General features: G+C 39.4%; 1 protein-coding gene across 1 annotated transcript in view; it reads right to left on the minus strand.

The window, feature by feature from the left end:
* SPAG1 (sperm associated antigen 1) overlaps positions 1 to 21,931 on the minus strand; it is a 69,284-nt gene that overhangs the window by 38,094 nt on the left and 9,259 nt on the right. Inside the window, exons 4-9 of the mRNA XM_032858587.1 lie at positions 16,657 to 16,782; positions 12,888 to 12,952; positions 11,886 to 11,995; positions 11,028 to 11,133; positions 7,911 to 8,041; positions 4,303 to 4,409 (exon numbers count right to left, since the gene is read on the minus strand). Coding sequence (XP_032714478.1) covers positions 4,303 to 4,409; positions 7,911 to 8,041; positions 11,028 to 11,133; positions 11,886 to 11,995; positions 12,888 to 12,952; positions 16,657 to 16,782 — 645 coding nt within the window. The remainder of the gene's footprint in view (positions 1 to 4,302; positions 4,410 to 7,910; positions 8,042 to 11,027; positions 11,134 to 11,885; positions 11,996 to 12,887; positions 12,953 to 16,656; positions 16,783 to 21,931) is intronic.

Raw genomic sequence — 21,931 nt, forward strand, 5'->3', positions numbered from 1 at the left:
AAAAAAATGCATAATGAGCATGAAAAAAAGAAATCATCTGAAATCCTGCCACTCTGTGACATTCTGACATATTCTATTTTGAAACATATGTACAGAGATAGTTTTATAAAAATAAAATCATACAACACATATTTTTTAGATTGTTTAAAGTTTTATGTTTAAAGTTTTATGTTTTATGCCAATTAGAATGAAAAATATGTATATATCAAAACATTTTCCTCCCCCCCATGCCCATTTTTAGCAGCTTACGGAGGTATAGTTCACAAAGTCTCATGCTTAAAATGCACATGTTGATAGGTTTTAACATACTATATCCCTCATTCCCAAAAGTTTCTTCCCATTTTTTAAAAGATTTTATTTATTTATTTGAGAGAGAGAGAGAGTGTGAGAGAGCATAAGGAGAGGAGAAGAAAACAGGCTCCCAGCTGAGCAGCAGCCCCATGAGGGGCTCGATCCCAGGACCCAGAGATCTTAATGTGAGTGAGTCAAAGGCAAAGACTTAGCCGACTGAGCCACCCAGGCATTGTGGTTTTAATTTACATTTTCCTAGTGACTAATGATATTGAATATCTTTTCATATGCTTATTTTCTATTCACATATCTCTTTTGGTGAAGAGTCTGATAGTCAAATATTTTGCTTTTTTAAAAACTTGCCTGTTTGTGTTCTTATTATTGGGTTTTTAGAGTTCTTTGCAGTTCTTACAGCTCTTCCTCAAATTACAATGGGGGTTATGCCCTAATTGTAAGGACCTATTTTATATTTTTATATTTTAGCAAGAGGCTTTCATTGAGGTTAAACAAAAACTTTGTTGTTTAACCCTTAAACTGTCCCTGCTTCCCTTCCCCCAGGGGATTCACTTAAAAACAAGTCTGGGAAACCAGCTCCAGGTAACAAAGCCCAGATACAAGGGTGGGTCAGGCCAGGCAGAGACAAGGATCAGTGGGGGGTTGCATACTGTCTCCCTAGCTACCAAGGAGTAGGGGCCCCCGCCCTTTAGGAGACTTTTTGGTGCCAATCCTAATCAAGGTGTAACAGGCTGGTTCAAATGTCTACTAGGGGAAATTGTAATTCAATTGGTCACCTAGCATCACTGTGGAGTTTCCTGTGTGTTACAATCTCATTGGTCACCTGTGCCTGGCCAGGCCCGACCGCATGGCCTTTGCCCTTAAAAGCTAGTCTATGAAACAGAGCAGGGTCGCCCTCACTTGTAAGAGGTGTGACCCTGAACGTTCAGTTAGATTCTTGATGCTTGGCACGAAATAAAGCTTTGCTTGACCTTTGCCTTGTATCAGTCTCACTCCTTTAATCACGGACCCCTTATTGGGGCATAACACTAATAACCCCACTGTAAATTGAAAACGCATTTACCACGCCTAACCTACTAAACAGCATAGCTTGCTTAGCCTCTCCTCCCTTAATCGTGCTCAGAACGGCTTATATTAGCCTAAGGTTGGGCAAAATCCTCTAACACAAAGCCTGTTCTATAATAAAGTGATGACTATCTCATGTAACTTATTGAATACTGTACTGAAAGTCAACAACACAATGATTGCTTGGGCACAGAATGGCTGTGGGTGTATCCGTTTCCCCCCATGAGCACATGGCTGACTGGGATCTGTGGCTCGCTGCCCCTGCCCAACATATTGCTAGTCCGGGAAAAAAAATGAAAATTTGAAGTTCAGTTTCTACTGAATACCTATCACTTGTGTACCATCATAAAGTCAAAAAGTTGTTAAGCCAAGCCATTGTAAGTTGGAGACCGTGTGTATATTCACGATGCAAGTCCTTTTTTGGATATACAATTTGCAAATATTTTTTTCCCAGTCTGTGACTTGTCTTTTTTTTTCCTTCTGATAATGTCTTTTAAAGAACAAATTTTTAAATTTTGATGAAGTCCAATTTACCAATTTTTCCTTTCATGATTGTGCCATTATGTCACATCTAAGGAAGATTTGTCTAATCCAAGGTCATAAAGATTTCATCCTATGTGTCCTTCTAGAACTCTTTTATTCCAGGTTTTACACTGAGGTATATGATCCATTTTGAGTTAATCTTTGCATTGGTTAAGATGCAATGGTTAAGTCATTGTGTAGTGACATTAAAGGTGGTTTTTCTTGTTTCAGTTTTTTTTTAGAATATTGTCATGTTAACTTTTCAATAAATATACCACTATAAAATGAAAGTACTATGGGAAAAAGATGTGTTCTTCAGCAAGTCCCTAAACCTAATCCACTGAAATGCTAACTTAACAAATACATAGGACTTCAACTGACAGAGATGAGAGAGAGACAGATAACCCAACAGGTGTGTGTGGAAACAGTGACAACTCACTGCTGGAAGACAGTTTCCATGGGTTTCTCACATTTCTAAGTACGTTGTGAGCAGTGGCATAAATAACACTTGTTCTGGACCACCTTTTTTAGGATGTGTTACTGAGAGCAGCCTTGGAAAACAGAGTATTTCTCTTCAGAGAAGAAAGGAGGAGGTGCTTTCCAGTAAAATAAAGATATTTCCCTCCATAACAGAATTTGGGGCAGGTTTCCTTGTATCCCATTAAAAAAGACAGAGGTGTCTGGGATTTGGGATTCCTCAGCTGTGATACAAACCCAATGAGAGCAGCTCTATCTGGGTCACTCTGCACCACCCCCATGGGACTTGGGGGCCAGGGGAGCTGACACAACCTTGAAGCTCATCAGTTTGCTGTAGTGTGAATGAGAGTCCTTTGTGTCTGACCCAGAAGTCTTTTCTCTTCTGCTAGACCATCTTGTTAATTTGTAAGTAGGGTAAAATCTCACAGCTCACACTTAATTCTAGTTGTTAGGCCTCAAAACAGCCCCCAGGCCGCATACCTCAGTCGGTCTGCTCAGTCAGGCTGTGAATGTCCTCAGTGTCACTACGCTTACCATGCACTCTTCTGTGGCCACGGAGCGCGCACCTGATCCTACCTAGGAAACTTCTATACCACTCTGCATAATACACTGAGATTGCCTCAGAGAAAAGCATTTTCTACAAAACTGTAGGAAAGAGACAACTCAAATATTCCTGTTGTATCACATCACCTACCTGTCACATCTAAAAAAGACAGGCTCACAAGAACAGAAAGTAGAATGACTATTACTAGGAGCCAGAAAGGTACAGGCTTAAGGATACAAACTTGAAATTAGTAGTTGATCAAGTCCTGGAGAGCTAAGGTACCGTAAAGAAATTATAGTCAGCAAGACTGTATTCTAAACTTCCAAGTTGCTAAGAGACGAGATCTTAATTGTTCTTGCCACACACACAAAAATAATAATAATTACATGACGTGACAGAGGTGTTCGCTAAAGCTAAGATGTGATCGTATTGCAATACATTAATGTGTCAAATCAACACAAGTACCCTTATACACAATGTTACATATCTAAATAAATAAATGTCCTTCAGAAGTAGGCTTAGAGATTTGGACATTTTCAGAGCCTGCTTTCTTCCACTTCAAATAGATATTAACACTTTCAGGTATTTCTGGGATATACCTAGTTTTTGTTTTGTTTTGTTCTCTTTTCTTTTGGGATAGACCTAGTTTTTAAAGCGGTAACCTAATTCTCAACATCATTCATCCAACAAGACTGATGTCATTTTAACAAATACAGAAATAATAACTGCGGGTGCCTGGGTGGCTCAATGGTTTAAGCCTCTGCCTTTGGCTCAGGTCATGATCCCAGGGTCCTGGAATGGAGTCCCGCATCGGGCTCTCTGTTCAGCAGGGAGCCTGCTTCCCCCTCTCTCTCTGCCTGCCTCTCTGCCTACTTGTGATCTCTGTCTGTCAAATAAATAAAATCTTTAAAAAAAATAAAATAACTGGGCATCTGGGTGGCTCAGTTAAGCATCTACCTTCAGCTTAGGTCATGATCCCAGGGTCCTGGGATCAAGCCCCAAATTGGGCTCCCTGCTCAGCAGGGAGTCTGCTTCTCCCTCTCCTTCCTTCCTTGCTGCTGTGCTGTCTCTCTCACTAGCTCACTCTCTCTCTCAAAGAAATAAAATCTTTTTTTCCTAAGATTTCATTTATTCATTTGACAGAGAGACAGCGAGAGAGGGAACACAAGCAGGGGCAGAGGGAGAGGGAGAAGCAGGCTCCCCGCCCAGCAGGGAGCCCAATTTGGGGCTCGATCCCAGGACCCTGGGATCATGACCTGAGCTGAAAGCAGATGCTTAACGACTGAGCCACCCAGGTGCCCCCAAATCTTTTTAAAAATTTGAAAAAAAAATAAAAAATAAAAAAGAACAACTATAGAATTAGGTGAGGAATCACTTTCTGTACTTACTTTGGCCAACTCATTATCAGGTTCAACATTCAGTACTTTATTCAAATCTTCTATAGCTTCCTGGAGCTTGTTCTGATGTTTATATGTAGTGGCACGGCGCAGAAGAGCTGAGAATTTATCAAAAAAAGTTGTATTTTTTAACATGTGGTATCATGGTGAGAGGCTATTTTTCAAGTAGAAGAATACAAATAGAACAGGTTAGTGTGCAATTGGGCAAAGCTTAACGACACGCATTTTCATACTGTTGTGTGTATAGAAAATGATACTGGGGTAAACAGAGGAGGCTGCCTCGGGCAACAGCCCCTCCCACAACCTGGTCCTCCAGTAGCCCCAGGCCCTGCTAGCTCCTTCAAGCTCTGAGAGACCGTACCCTCACAGGCACCGTGCCGGACTGCGATATTGGGAAGCTTTTCAAGAAACAGTAACATTTTCCTCTTAATTATCACCACTAGTATTATTTTGCCTTTTATGAAAATTGAGAAAATCCTTTACTCAAATTTAGTACAGGGGCGCCTGGGTGGCTCAGTGGGTTAAGCTGCTGCCTTCAGCTCTTGTCATGATCTCAGGGTCCTGGGATCGAGCCCCGCATTGGGCTCTCTGCTCAGCAAGGAGCCTGCTTCCTCCTCTCTCTCTGCCTGCCTCTCTGCCTGCTTGTGATCTCTGTCTGTCAAATAAATAAATAAAATCTTTAAAAAAAAAAAATTAGTACATTGCTGACCGGCAGATGGCTCAGACTATGAGCCATTAGCAAAGCCTTTATAGCAACCTGTAAAATGATTAGAAGAAGGTATTTCACACAGGGAACTGACAGAATCCTGACGACGAAGTTGGCTCAGTTCAGAAATTGAGCACTTTGGTAATTTATGTCAGATTTTCTGTATATTTCAAATCATTCGACAATTATTTTTTACTACTGAATTATTTTAGTAGTAATACTAATACTAATAAGGAATGCCTTTATAGTCCCATCATTATCCCCGTATTATCAGAGAACTTCGTATAATAAGTTATTATTTTGAAAAGAATGAGGCTTAGAAATTCTGAAAAGCGAGAAATTTATATCCAATATATTTTTTTATGTTTTATATCCAATATATTTTAATATGCTATCCTACAACATAGAATGAGCCATGAAAATCTACAGGATAAATCATTGTGTCATAAATTTAACCCAAACTGTATACTATACTTTAAGTACAAGTTTAGCTATTACTATTACTACTTAGAAGGGAACATCCATAAAGAAGTAGGCATGATATAACAGTTACGATTTTTTTAACTTTTTATTTTTGAAATAATTTTAGATGTATGGCAAAGCTGCAAAGATAATACAGAGAGTTTTCACATGCCTTCTTCCAGCTTTCCCTCATGCTAACTTCTTACCTAATTATGGAATATTTGCCAAAACCAAGAAATTAACATTGGTATATTATTATTAACTAAGCTACAGGCTTGAGTTGCGTTTCACTAGTTTTTCCTCTAATGCCTTTTTCTGTCGCAGGCTGAACTGAAATACCACACTGCATTTAGAACAATTATATTTTGAGTTAAACATAAAATTTTGAAAAGGAAATTATTTATTCACTTAAGCCAACGTAAGACTTCTTAATGTTTTCTAGCCCTACTCATTACTAGACTTGGCTCTATCCAGTTTTTTATTTATTTTTTTATTTTTTATTTTCATTTATTTATTTTTTAAAGATTTTATTTATTTATTGACAGAGAGGGAGAGATCACAAGCAGGCAGAGAGGCAGGCAGAGAGAGAGGGGGAAGCAGGCTCCCCGCTGAGCAGAGAGCCCAATGCGGGGCTCCATCCCAGGACCCTGAGATAATGACCTAAGCCAAAGGCAGAGGCTTAACCCACTGAGCCACCCAGGTGCCCCAGTTTGTTTTTTAAATAGTGAAGATTCTGGTGTTTTTGAAACCACTCAAACAAGGAAGAGTGGAAACATGAAGTCATTCTGGTAGCAGATGAGCACTGTGCTTGAGTGTGGGCTCTGGAGTCCACTGCCCAGTGCTGAATCCTGTCTGCCATTCGCTAGCTGTGTGATTGTGGGTGAAATGCTTAATCTTTCTATGCCTGAGTTCCCACTTTTGTAAACTGAGTGTACTAACAATAGTATCTGCACCTCTACTCAGCTATTGTGAAATTAGTGGAGTTAATACATGTCAAGAACCTGGCACAGTGCCTGGCACTGTGTTGGTGGGGGCCCATCAGGAGATTGCCAAACTTTTTTGCCACCTCCTAAAACTGGGAGCCCACCCATACTCTGTGACAGAGACAAATTACAGGCACAAGAGGATTTTGCCGGCAAAAGGAGGGCAATTCATGGCAATAACTGGGCTGATGTTCCAGGATTTCCCCCCTTAGCATGCCCATGGCTTCTGCACACCCATGTTCACGGGCACACAAGGGTACATTCCATGTAAAAAAAAAATTAAGTGTACTTCCTCAAATCCGTAACATTTAAAGAAATAGAGTCTATTACAAATTACGTTGCTCCCTTGTGGAGTGATTCCTTCTCCATCACAGAGAAAGAGAGTGGAGTCTGACTTGTATAATCAGGCTTAGACCTGTATAGTCAGGCTCAGACCACAGCAAGGTTGTGCAGCCACTGAGACAGGAAATCCAAACAAAGATATAGTTAGCTTTGGGCACATTTAATTTAAAATGTCTATGGAGGGGCATCTGGGTGACTCAATCAGTTAAGCGGCTGCCTTCGACTCAGGTCATGATCTCAGGGTCTTGGGATCGAACCCTGCATCAAGCTCCTTGCTCAGCAGGGAATCTGCCTTTCCCTCTGCCCCTCACCCCTCTTGTGTTCACTCTCTCTTGCTCTCTCTCTCAAATAGATAAATAAAAACAAATAAATAAAATGTCTATGGACATGTAGGTGGAAACGCCCAAAACGCTACTGGCAGAAGGTTCTAGACCTCAAGCAAGGGCTTATTATATTAATGTCAGAAATTTTATATTAAATTACACTTAGATATTTTTCAGATAAAAAGATAGTTCAACAAGCCAGTAACAAAAAGATAAATACTGTATGATTCCACTTAGATGAGATACCTAGAACTGTAAAATCATAGAAACAGAAAGGAGAATTGTGGTTGTCAGAGACTAGCGGGAGGGGAAAGTAGAGTATTATTGTTTAACAGGCAGAGTGTTTCAGTCATGCAGGATAAAAAAAAAAGTTCTGGAAATGGAGGATAGTGAAAACTGCACAACTATATGAATGCATTTAACACCACTGAATTGTACTGACAAATGATAAAGATGATAAGTTTCATGTTATATATATTTTACCACAATAAAAATAACTGAAAGATAAAAAGAAAACCAACAATGGTTCAAATGTAAGCTTGAGATATTTCTCTAAAACCATATATATTTTATTTAATCTCCTGGGATTATTAACTACTTCACACAAATAGCCAGGAATTTAAATTCCAAGTTAAACTTGAAGTTAAAAGTAACTTTATGGAAGTGATGATTCACAGAAATTAGAGTGTATTTGAAGTAGGCTTAATATAATCGTAGGGAGTGTCTACAAATAGTCTAACAAATCCTGACATAAATTTAAAGCACTCTGTGAATGTTTTTTACCTTTCAAGTTTCCAGGTTCTAACTCCAAGACCTTTTCACAATCCCGGAAAGCACTGTTCCAGTTCTGTAGTTTGAGTTCTGCTTGAGCACGGTTGTTATAGGCCACCACGGTGGGGAGCACGGATATGCTCCTACAAAAGAGACAATTATTGGCAAAAATAGACCAGTGGAAAACCTAAGTAGATAGATAAACTCAGCTAAAATTGTGAAAACAATTATAGCCTGTGTTAAGGGTGCAGTTGTGTCCCCCAAACTCACAGGCTGAAGTCCTCACCCCAAGCAGCTCTGAATATAACTGTATTTGGAGATTGTATTTAAAGAGATGATTAAGTTAAAATGAGGTCATGAGGGTGTACCCTCATCCATTATGACTGGTGTCCTTATAGAAGGAGGAGATTAAGACAGAGACACATGCGGAGGAAAGACCACTTGCAGACAGAGAGAGAAGATGGCCACCTACAGGCCAAGAAGAGGAGACTCAGAAGACACCAGCCCTATTGACACCTTGATCTCAGATTTGCAGCCTCCACACAGTGAGAAAATAAATTTCTGCTTTTTGAGCCCCTCAGCCTGTGGCACTTTGTAATGGCAGCTCTAGCAAACTATACAGCCAACATCATCAAGTGTAATAAAATATAGTTCTGTAGACACACTGAATCAATATTTAGACAGATGCTGAACATTCAGTTAAGCAGTTTAAGGTTGACTCTGGCTATAGAAGTAACCTACATACCCACAGATCTCCTAAAAAACCAGATTAGTTAACATCAAATATCAAATACATTATTTTGACACCTCGGGGACAATTTCCTAGTACCAAAAAAATGAAGCAATCAGCCACAACTAATATCCTTTATTAAGTTGCTATGGTGAGTTTACTTTGTAATCTAAAAACAAGAGTTTAGTGTATAATCTAAAACTAGATTTAATTCTAAGGAAATGATCATAATTTAATCAGAAAAAGTTAATTGAAGGAGAGAGTAGTATTTACTGAGGAGTACAGACTTTAAGTTTTAAGAAATTTTGTTACATTAAGGGTATGAAAGCCAAATAACTGATGAAAAGAAGGACTTAAAACCTCCCTTGTTATTGCTTAGTAAGTTGATTTGAAGTGCCGTGAAGTAATGCATTCCTAAGTAGGAAAGATAAGGGTATCAGTGCACTGAGTTTTCTAAATCTGGAAAAAGAATAGAAAATGAAAAGGGAAAAAAGCCACAAAAAGTAGCAATTTACTAAGATCATTAAAGATGAATATGAAGAAATCAAATGGTTGGGTAGAGACCAAAGACAGACAATACAAGGATGACTAATACAAGCACCTGACACCGAGTACCTCCCACATGCCTGGCACAAATACCACACTCGTTTAATACTCACTACAATCCACGAAGGAGATATTACTGCTCTTCCTACCTTACAGATGAGAAAAACAGATATGACAGAAAGGCTAAGTAGCATGCCCGAGGCCACAGGCTAGTAAGTGAGAGGCAGGACTCAAACCCAGTGTACTCCAGCACCTGCTGTCACTGCCACCAAGTTATCCTGCCTTTGTGTTGTTTTATTAAATCCTCACAGCAGCTCTGAATTAGGCACTATAACAACCTCATCACATTGAGGAAGCCGAGGCCAGAGAGGTGAAGAAACTGCCCAGGGTCAGAAAGTGGCAGCTGAGTTTCCTTACTGCTATGTGGCTTTAACTGTTTACCATTCTGATTTCTTAAAAGGGGAAAAATTATGCTCCCTGTAATAGACTAAGAGATTCTCTACTGGTGGAAATCTACGAGAAGAGAAAGAACAACATCAAGCTGACTTCCACCTGTGTGAAAAGGGAAGACAAATACTGAGTGAGAGATAGATTAATAGCCTTTTTACCTTGCATGTTCATTTAAATAGGGGAAACAAACTTCTTTAGAGAAGCAACATTGAAGAAAAAAATCTTCCAAAGGTGAAAAAAAGATCATAGAGAGTTTATCTCTAACATAGCATAAGGGATTCTATAAGCACAATGAGTTTGTAACAATAATTTAGGAAATTAATCTACTTTTTGTTTCCTGTTAAGAGCTTCAGAAGTGCACATAAGTGGACACCTGAGTGGCTCAGTAAGTTAAGTGTCTGCCTTCAGCTCAAGTCAGGATCTCAGGATCCTGGGGTTGAGCCCCACACTGGGCTCTCTGCTCAGCAGGGAGACTGATTCTCCCTTTCCCTCTGCCCCTCTCCCCGCTCATGCTCTCCCTCTCTCAAATAAATAAATACAATCTTTATTTTTAAAAAGTCCATATAAGTATTTATTGAACATCTACTATGAACCAGGTACTTTGTTGGGCACTGGAGATACAAAGTTATAAGAAAACTGATAAGGCCACTCTGCTCTGACAGAGTTTACACTCCAGTTACTATCAAAATACACAAACTTAAACTGTACCTTCAACAAGTACCACAAAGGAGAGGCAAGACTGCTCTAAGAGCCTATAAATTGGGAGTCAGAGGTGGGGAAGAGTGGAGTAGGGTGGAGACTTAGCCTTGTCTGGGAGGTAAAGGAAGACTTCCCCAAAGAAGTGAAGCATGGGATGAGATCTGAAGGTAAATGTGAATTAACTAGATAACGAGAAGAGGAAAGAATTTCTACACAGTAGACCCAGCATATGCAAAGGCCCTGTACTGGGAGGTAGCATTATTAAGTACTAGGATTAGATCCAGGCTCTATATTATATGGACTTTCTGTCACACTGCATTCAGATGGCTTCTATTTTCTCTGGAAAATGGGAAAGTTAGGGCCTCTGTCAAAACTGGGGATCAGGGAGCTTAAGAGGTTGAGAAAAGTATTGAAAAACAAGGCAAAAAGCACAAGTGAATTTATGATAAATCATAATTATAATATCTCTAGTAATTCTGACACAGAGTTTTTAACTTATTTATATCATTTCAATGATTAAATATGAACATTATCATGTTTTTTAAATGGCAACTTTAAACCACAACAAGGGGTTCCTGGCTGGCTCATTTGGTAAAGCATGCAACTCTTGATCTCCAGGTCCTGAGTTCAAGCCTCATATTGGGCGTGAAGCCTGCTTAAAAAAAAAAAAAAGGCAACAGAAACAACAACAAAAATCTGCTCACCTAGTATAATACATCACAGCCTCTTCATAGTCCCCTGAGTTAAAAGCTTCATTTCCTTTTTCCTTTTCATGAGTAGCAAGAAAAGTCTTTTCCTTCTCAGTTAGACCTAGAAGTAAAAATATAATTGAACAGAATTTTTCAAAAGTTTAAATAAAAAAATGCTTATTTTAACAGAAACAGTCATTTGTGAAGTAAATAAAAGAAACATTTCTTAAGTTTAGGAAATGTTTCCTTAAATAATTCACAATTGGGGGAGTTTAGATATTTAAAATTATTATTGGTTGTATTTTACTTTATTTTTTTTTTAAGATTTTATTTATTTATTTGACAGAAAGAGATCACAAGTAGGCAGAGAGGCAGGCAGAGAGAGAGGGGGAAGCAGGCCCCATGCTGAGCAGAGAGTCCAACACGGGGCTCCCCTGAGATCATGACCTCAGGCAAGGCAAAGGCCCAACCCACTGAGCCACCAAGAAACCCCTGTATTTCACTTTAAAGGTGCTATACACCTACGGACTTTGAGTGAAAACAAATAAACGCTATATCATTTTTGTTTTGAGGCCAAAAAAAAGGGATTTGGAAAAAAAAGATTTGAAAAATAGAATGAAAAATTATAGTTAAAAACTAGGTTTATATTTTTGAGTCTTACTAAATTTAAGTAGTGTAACTATTACTCATATAAAATTAAGTAGTTAAAGGATGAAACTGAATTTGTTATAAGTGGTCAACTCTAGGAGAAAATCCATAAACTTTTAGTGGAAATCTATAACACTTAAAGAGAAGATTATCTAGTTTGATAGTTTTTATTATAATTTTGAAAATGTGAAAATTATGAAATTATTCTTATTTTTTCCCAATTACCTGCTGTGTCTATTCTTGTCTCAATTTTAGACAAATGTGACTTGTTGTTTACTATAGTTTTTTCTTTGTAATCTTCATCAATTTTTGAACATTCCTTTTCCACGTCAAACCTTAAATGAAACAAAAAATGTACAAAACAAGCAAGGAAATTAAATTTATTATTGATATTCTTATGTCATACCACTGTGCCTTTAGAGACATATTCTAAAAATGCATAACAGGTTCATATTATAAGTCATCTGTATTCGCTCTTAGAAACCACGTAATTCAAGTGAGGACTTCAAAATTAATCAGAACTTTGTCATTAAAATTGTGACTAATTTATCTCAACTTAAACTTTCTTGTTCCTTTTTATTTTTGATGGGCATAGGATTACCTGAATTATTTTTGGTTGCTTTTATAAACAAAAGGATTCTATAGATATTTATTTAATGAAAAAATAAGATCAAAAGTGCTTATGTTACAGGATTTCTTTTCCCTCTGTGTCCACAGTTCTTGGTCATGCCACTATGAAAAATGAAGGGGTAGACCAGAGGAAGAGTGGTGGTCACCAAAGCAACATTTATTGAGCTATTGAGCGATAGTACAAAGCTCCTGAAAAGGGAGAGGACCCCAGAGGGTTGTAACCTGGAGTGTCTAAGTCTAGGGGTTTTTATGGACTTGCTGGTGACCTGTTTTAATCTGGTTAACTCTCCACGGGTCTTTCATCCAATCAGGTTTGTGTCATCTATCATGGGGGGGCAGGGAACATTGGAGGACTCCTTCCAGGTTGGTGTAAACCCTTTTAAGGGTGGTTTCCACTTGGAGGAGGTTGGGGCTTGTCCCTGCCTGCCTTCCTTCCAACTGTTGTTCATTACTTAGACCGGATACTCTTAGTACTCTACCAAAAGTAACTTGGCAGTCTTGATATGTCAGACTTATAATAATTAAGAAGTTGCTATAATATTTTATGGTAGGGAATTTTTCAGTGACAAATTTTGTATTACGAAATATAAAACATACTTATCCCATTCTGCATAATCCCTCGGAATTTTCTTTTTAGGTCGTCTGCTATTAGAATATTTTTCCTAAGAGAATAAAAGCATATTTTATGAGACATATTTAAGATTAGCAGGTTTTATGATAAATGCAATGTTGAGTATTGAATTAAGATATATTAACTGAGTGGATAAGAAAAATAGGTCCTCTTGAAGTTATAACAATTCAAGTACTGTAACTATTAACATACAGCATATTAAAAAGGATTTTAAATCGGTAGTTAATTCTGGGAGCAAGCTATTGGACTTTAAGTATGTATATAAGATTTAAAAACTCACATGTATGAAATGTGATTTTTTAGCAATTTTCTTATAATAAAAACGTAACCAACTACCATCCATTCTTTTAAAACCTAGGTATTGGAGGGATGCCTGCGTGGCTCAGTTGGTTAAGGTCTGCTTTTGGCTCAGGTCCTGACCCCAGAGTTCTGGAGGTGAGTTCCACATTGGGTTCCCTGGTCAGTGGGAAGCCCACTTCTCCCTCTGCCTGGGGCTCCCACTGCCTGTGCTCTCTCTCTCTCAGACAAATAAATAAAATCTTAAGAAAAAACAAAAAACAAAAAACCCTAGCCATTGGAGAAATAAGAATAACTACTTTGCTGTATTAGAGATGTTTTGTTTGCAACAAAAGACACCCGACTTGGACTAATCCTATTAAAAAAGAATAAACTAGGACACCCAGGTGGCTCAGTCCATTAAGCATCTGCCTTCAGCTCAGATCATGATTCCAGGGTCCTGGGATCAAGTCCCGAATTGGGTTCCTTGCTCACTGGCAAGCCCGCTTCTCTCTCTGCCTCCTCTGCCTGCCATTCTGCCTGCTTGTGTGCTCACTCTCTCTCTGACAAATAAATAAAATCTTTAAAAAAAAATAAACTATTGGCTTACATAACCAAATTGATGAAATGGCAGGTGTACTACTAGCTAAAGGATTGTATACTCTCTCTCCCCAGCTCTCTCACTCTCCCCCTCTCCCTAGTGTCTGCTTCTTTCTGCCCACAGATTTCACTTTCCCCCCACTGGCTACTTGCTTTTCCCATATAGTAGGCACAGTGGCCACAGGCAGTACAGGATTATAACCTCACAGGCCTCCCAACCAGAAAGAAGGAGAGTACTCTTCCCTCCACCTTTAGTTAGAGAAATCCCGGGAAGACTCGGCATTCCCTAGCTTGGGTCATGCGCCCTTCCCTGACCAAGCACTAGCTTGGTGCTATTCTTTGGCCCAGCCTAGGTCGCACGCCCACTCCAAGCACTTGCGGAAAATGGGAGGAAAGCAAACAAGAGCCATTATGCTCATCAACAGTTTCTTAAATGGTTTCTTAAAAGTCAGTCACAATCTGAAACCAGTTTGAATGGGTTGTTTACCCATGCACAGTTTTGTAACACTGGGTGTGGTCATCCAAAGTTACGCAGATCTTCCAAACACACATATATTTCATTATACAATTTAAAAATCTTATCCATTAATATCTTCATCAAGCTCATCAGAAGAGTCTTTAAGTATCCCCTTTAGGGGAAAAAACTTTTTGTCACAAGCAGGTATTAAAGAGCCGCAGAAGAACATGAAATACTCCTAAATTGTGATGAAAAGCTCAGATTTTCTCACTGGGGAAAAAACACTGCCAGTTGTTTTCCTTAAAATGACAGGCCCACTTCATTCATTTTCAATACAACGTTTGTCAAAAACCCAAGCCTGAATAACTATAATTTGTCTGTCAGTCGCTCTTTCCAGTAAAACCTGTTCAGGGAAAGAGCTGACTTAAGCTGACAACTCATTCACACGAGTCTTGCCTCTCGAAATAAGTGCCAGGTTTTACCTCACAGTCAAGCGCTTTTTGAATACTTCTGTCACACAGAATATTAGAAAGAGGTGTCCTCAAGACTCAAGACTTAACAAAATAAATAACATTTTATTGTTTCATCAAAGACATTTTTAAGTCAAATTGGAGTTTTTGACTATAAATAGGGAGCCATGGAGAAAACAATGACTACCAGCACAGTTTGGTGCCACTCCCTGCCTTGATTCATGCTAAGGCCCAACAGCTTCACCCTCAATACAAATGTCAATGCAGTGAAAAGAACAAAGCAGTAGCATTATTTTTAAAAATAGCATTGACTTTCCAGACCCTCTGGAAGGATCTCTGGGAGAACCAGGGCCCATAAATTATGCTTTGGGAACCACTATACCACTATTTACCCCACGGAACTATAACCTCCTGTTATATTTTCAGGGCACAGACTTAGCAAATAATGGGTGTTCAATAGATACAAATATATTGATGACAGATAGTGGCATCCTTTTTGAGGATTACAGTGTACCTCATTTACATGAGCAATTCTTTTTTTTTTTTTTTTAAAGATTTTATTTATTTATTTGTCAGAGACAGAGGGAGAGAGAGCGAGCGAGCACAGGCAGACAGAGAGGCAGGCAGAGGCAGAGGGAGAAGCAGGCTCCCTGCCGAGCAAGGAGCCCGATGTGGGACTCGATCCCAGGACGCCGGGATCATGACCTGAGCCGAAGGCAGCCGCTTAACCAACTGAGCCACCCAGGCGTCCCTACATGAGCAATTCTTAATGGGGAGGAAAAAGATGCAGGAAGGTAAATTATTAACGAGCAGTGTAATGAAGAGCTATGGATTTTTTTTTTAAATAAAACTGAGTATTCAAACAAAGTTTGAATTTTCAAACAAAACAAAGTTTGTTTTTTCAAACAAACAAACAAAAAAAAAGAAATGAGAATAAAAAGAGTAAGTTAACCCAGAATGAAGAGACTTGAATAGGCAATCTTTCAGAAATGATAGGAATAAAAGAAAAAAGTAGGGCAGAGGGAACGGAATGTGGGATCCACATGAAAGGCCAGAGACTCCCAATGCCCAGGACACAATGGCTAGATTCTGGAGTAACAGGGTCAGGTGGATCTTCTGGCCAGAATCTCAGTTTTAACTTGAAGTTAAGTATAAATGGATGGGACTCCCAACAGGTCCCTTCTCTATGGAACCCATGGGTAAAAAAGGAAAGGTCTACATGACAAAATAGGGATCAACCACAGAGAAATCATCATAAGGGGCTGGGGTAATATGCAGTAAACAGAGGAATGACATCTTCAGCAGCTTCAAAGTATCTGTTTAATTCTTTAAATCCCGAGTTCATCAAGTAATAAACTATTTCCTCTACACCTCCACTGGACAGAAAAAAGTATTCCCTGAAATTCTCTCCCACTGAATTGGATCTTTTTTTTTTTTTTAATATTTTATTTATTTATTTCACAGACAGAGATCACAAGTAGACAGAGAGGCAGGCAGAGAGAGAGGGGGAAGCAGGCTTCCCGCCTAGCAGAGAGCTCGATGCAGGGCTCAATCCCAGGACCCTGGGATCATGACCTGAGCCGAAGGCAGAGGCATTAACCCACTGAGCCACCCAGGCACCCCCACTGAATTGGATCTTATGTGCTCATCAAAACTGGTCAGAGAAGAACAGAAGTCACAACAAAAGAAAAAATGAGAGAAGGCAGTGAGCCCAAGAAGCAAGCCTTCAAAGGGAAATGCGGTTTCATCTGGATCTCCAAGTGATGAAACAGGCCTCCTGGAGAAGACAACAGCATGCGGTCAGTTTCAAGATAATCCCCAACTCTCGGAGGACATCACACTGTGGTTACTCTGATTAAACATTAGCTCTCTTAGCCAACAACAATCTTCTGCCCCCCACCACCACCCACACCTCACCCCAAAACAGCCTACCTTACTAACATGAACACAGCTGTTTGAACCACGAACTGGAGGCAAATGATCTTCCATTGCTGGAGATGTTTCAGTTTCATGAAAGTGCATTTTATTTTCGTCTTTTTTAATTTCCGACACCCAACTCTGAGAAGCAGGAGAAAGAAGAAGATAAACATACAGTTTGAAGTAATTAACCAGGTGTTAGGATTATACATTATCATCATTTCCTATGGGTCCATATTTTGGGTGACAATTTGGTCATGAATTCTACCTGTGATTGCCCTTCTACTATGCTTTTAAATTACAGTAAAATACACAAAACAAAATTGATCATCTTAACCACTTTCAAATGTGCAATTCAGTATTATTATGCATATCTGTGCTGCCCTTCCTACTTCTATTATTTTGTAAGTTTACTCTCAACCCTTCCAACAAGCTTTCCCTGAACTACCTGGTAGGGCTAGAAATGTTCCTCCTCCATGTTTTAACAGAGATTTAAAATAATCCATGTACTGTTCATCTCTCTCACATTTCTGTAAGTTCCTTGAGGGCAGAACCTATGTCTTAGTCTCATCTTTGTGATTCAGGAACCTAGCACAGTGTCTGGCACATAATAGGTTCATAATCATGTTTATTAAACTGCATTGTCACAGGTTCTAGGAAGAAATTGAGTGAGAGACTTGTTATCTGTGAAATTTCTATTATTGTTATTCAGCAGCTATACGGTGAAGGTCTCATATTAAATTAGGCACCATGATACAGCACTAAACTATACTATCTGTCTTAATTGTGCAGGAGGCAGGGGAACAAAATGGGAGCAAAGAGGTGAAAGAAGGAGAAAGAACAGAAAAACAGTAAGAGGAGAAAGGTAAAAAGGAAGAGGAGGCATTACAGATGAGGACAAAGAGTAAGAAAGAGAATGGGGGCAGAGGGAGAGGTGGCAGGGAAAAGCATGAAAGAAAGGGAGGAGAGGCGAAGTCAAGAGGTGACTGAAAAAGAATATGCAACTGGAAAAAAAGCAGCTTCTGCAACTAAAACTATGCTGTTATTCCCTGGACAATAAAGTCAAAGAACTCCAGACACAAACTGTTATTTTAACTTGTAGATTAATTACCATGTTTTCAATTTCAAGTCAGTAAAATGGCAAAATGAGAAAGCTGAAAGGTTTTTTTTTTTTTTTAAGATTTTATTAATTTATATATTTGACAGAGAGAAAGAGAGAGAGAGACAGTGTACAAGCAGGGGGAGCAGTACAGGGGAGGGAGAAGCAGGCTCCCTGCTGAGCAAGGAGCCTGATGCAGGGACTCAATCCCAGGACCCTGGGATCATGACCTAAGCCGAAGGCAGACGCTTAACCGACTGAGCCACCCAGGCACCCCGAAAAAGCTGAAAGTTTAAAAAAACATAGCATTCTGGGTTAGAGAATGCATATTCCCTAAAACTGTCTTCAAATGGGGTGCCTGGGTGGCTCAGTGGGTTAAAGCCTCTGACTTCAGCTCAGGTCATGATCCCAGGGTACTAGGATTGAGTCCCACATCGGGCTCTCTGATCAGCAGGGAGCCTGCTTCCTCCTCTCTCTCTGCCTGCCTCTCTGCCTACTTGTGAACTCTCTCCTGTCAAATAAATAAATAAAATCTTAAAAAAAAAACTGTCTTCAAATGTTTTCAAATGTAATACATTAATAAAGTAAATTAATATATTAATAAGGTAAAACAAAAAACTGTTGCTCCAGGGACGCCTGGGTGGCTCAGTCGGTTAAGCCGCTGCCTTCAGCTCAGGTCATGATCCCGGGGTCCTGGGATCGAGTCCCGCATCGGGCTCCTTGTCCAGCAGGGAGCCTGCTTCTCTCTCTGCCTCTGCCTGCCACTCTGTCTGCCTGTGCTTTCTCTCTGACAATAAATAATTAAAAAAACAAAATACAAAAAAAACCTGTTGCTCCAGAATCTGTTTTAAGAAGTTATTTCTTGGGGCACCTGGATGGCTCAGTTGTTAGGTGTCTGCCCTTGGCTCGGGTCATGATCCCGGGGTCCTGGGATTGAGCCCCACATCGGGCTCCCTGCTCGACGGAGGGGCAGGCTGCTTCCCCCTCTCCCACTCCCCCTGCTTGTGTTCCCTTTCTCACTCTATCTGTCTCTGCCAAATAAATAAATAAAAATCTTTTTTAAAAAGGTTATTTATTAAGCAAAATGAAACCACAAAAAAACTCAGAAAATACAGGTAAATATGCATCTGGTAGAGAGGAAGCTTTCTCAAGTATAAATGCAAGAAAACATAAGGGATAAAACCAAGGGATAAAGTTTTTTTTTAATGAATAAACATGAAAAACACCACACACAAGATTTAAAAGACTAGTGACAAAGGAAAATTTAGAATATATGCAACAGAACTATTATTCATAAATAAGGAACACATGGACAGAAAAATCAATAAAGGGACATCTCCTCCTGGTCCTGACGGAGTAATAGGGACTGGATCAACCATCCCGCTTAAACTCTAGAAAACTGAATATATGAAACTGTGGTTTTCAGACATCAGACAACAGGTAGCACAGGAAAATGATCCTTGAAAGAAAGGAAACAAAGGAGGGATTGGGGCCTGCACTGGCCTCAATTTACTGCCCATAATTTCCAGGCTATAGCACAGGGAACAGAAACCCAAACAGCCCTGTGGTCTCACTGAATTCAGAAGAACACAGCTCAGGCTTCAGGGAGGCAAAGATTACAAAGATCCGGGATGCAAAATATCCAAGAGGAGGGAGCCAGAGAGAGAACTCTAAGGAGGACCTGAACAGCACTGTATCTGTTACGGAAATGTAATTAAGAGTCAAAACCTTGGGGCGCCTGGGTGGCTCAGTGGGTTAAAGCCTCTGCCTTCGGCTCAGGTCATGATCCCAGGGTCCCGGGATCGAGCCCTGCATCAGGCTCTCTGCTCTGCAGGGAGCCTGCTTCCTCCTCTCTCTCTCTCTCTCTGCCTGCCTCTCTGCCTACTTGTGATCTCTGTCTGTCAAATAAATAAATAAATAAATAAATCTTTTTTAAAAAAAAAAAAAAGAGTCAAAACCTTTCTTACAATGAAAAGGTGAGGCCCAGATGGCATCAGTGGTGAATTCAGGAAAATATTTAAGGAAGAAATAATACCAATCACACACAAACTTTCCTAGAAAATTTAAGAAGAGAGAACACTTCCCAATTCATATTCTATGCTACCAGCATTACCCCATTACTCAAACCAGACATTACAAGAAAACTACAGGCTAATATCTCTCATGGTTATAGACACAAAAAATCCTTCATAAAATTTTAGCAAATTAAGTCCAGCAATATATAAAAAAGATACAGCATGACTAAATAGAGTTTATCCTCGAAGGCAAGCTGGTATAACATCTGAAAACAGAGTACATAATTTACCTTATTAATGACTACAAAGGAAATCTTATATTCCTCTCAATAAATGCAGGAAAAGCACTTCATAAAACTCTATACCCATTCATGTAAAAATTCTCATCAAACAAGGAATAGAAGGGACACTCCTCCACTTTATAAAGGATCATGTCATAAAATCTAAAGCCAACACTATACTTAATAGCGAATGGCTGGAGGCACCTGGGTGGCTCAGTGGGTTAAGCCTCTGCCTTTGGCTCAGGTCATGATCTCAGGATCCTGGAATCAAGCCCCGCATCGCATCAGGCTTGTTGCTCAGCAGGCAGCCTGCTTCCCCCACCCCCTGTATGCCTCTCTACTTGTGATCTTTGTCTGTCAAATAAACAAATAGAAAAAAAATAGTGAATGGCTGAATGATGTCCCCTTAATATTAGGAACAAGACAAGAATATCTGTTCTTATCCTTCTATTCAACATTGTACTAGAGGTCCAAGTCTGTGCAATAAGGCAAGTAAAAGAAATAAAAGGCAGCCGTCCTAGAAAACGGGAAGTAAACCTTTCATTGTCTGCAGATAACACGATCCTGCATATAAGAAAACCCAACGAGGGTGCCTGGGTGGCTCAGTGGGTTAAGCCTCTGCTTTCAGCTCAGGTCGTAATCTCAGGGTCCTGGGATCGAGCCGCATTGGGCTCTCTGCTCAGTGGGGACCCTGCTTCCGCCTCTCTCTCTGCCAGCCTCTCTGCCTACCTGTCATCTCTCTCTGTCAAATAAATAAATAAAATCTTTTTTTAAAAAATTAGTTTAAAAAAAAGAAAACCCAATGAATCTACAAAAAAGCTACTAGAACTAATCTGTAAACTTAAGAAGATCATAGGATACAAGGTCAATATAAAAGATCAATTAGATAACTATAAACTTGTAATATACAAATAAAAATTGAAATTAAACTTCCACTGATATGAGGTATCTAGATTAGTCAAACTTATGAAACAGAAAGTAGAATGGTGTTTGCTAGGAGCTGAGGGGAGGGAGAAATGGAGAACTATTGTTTAATGAGTATAGAGTTTCAGCTCTGTAACATAAAAAAAACAGTTCTGGAGATTGGTTGCACAATGATATGAATATAACACTAATGAATTGCACACTTTTTATTATATTCAGAGATTTTTAGTTATATTGACATTATTATATTCAGAGATTTTTGTCAATATAACACTAATGAACTCTACACTTAAAAATGGCTAAGATGAATGCAAGCTGGTGCAACCACTCTGGAAAACAGCATGGAGATTTCTCAAAATGTTGAAAATAGAGTTACCCTATGACCCAGCAATTGCACTACTGGGTATTTAACCTAAAGATACAAACGTAGTGATAGGAAGGGGCACGTGCACCCGAATGTTTATAGTATGTCCACAATAGCCAAACTATGGAAAGAACCTAGATGTCCATCAACAGATGAATGGATAAAGAAGAGGTGGTATATATATATACAATGGAATACTATGCAGCCATCAAAAGAAATGAAATCTTGCCATCTGCAACGACGTGGATGGAACAAGAGGGTATAATGCTTAGCAAAATAAGTCAATCAGAGAAAGACAACTATCATATGATCTCCCTGATATGAGGAAGTGGAGATGCAATGTGGGGGGTTTGGAGGGTAGGAAAAGAATAAATGAAACAAGATGGATCAGAGGGAGACAAACCATAAGAGACTCTTAATGTCACAAAAAATTTAGGGGGACTGGGGGGAAGGGGGTAGGGAGAGGGTGGCGGGGTTATGGACATCAGGAAGAGTATGTGGTATGGTGAGTGCTGTTAAGTGTGTAAACCTGGCAATTCACAGACCTGTACCCCTGGGGCTAATAATACATTATATGTTTATAAAAAAATTAAAAAAAAAATTTTTA

Source organism: Lontra canadensis, unplaced genomic scaffold (assembly GCF_010015895.1).
Source record: "Lontra canadensis isolate GAN:19392208 unplaced genomic scaffold, GSC_riverotter_1.0 scaffold15, whole genome shotgun sequence".
Lineage (NCBI taxonomy): Eukaryota > Metazoa > Chordata > Mammalia > Carnivora > Mustelidae > Lontra > Lontra canadensis.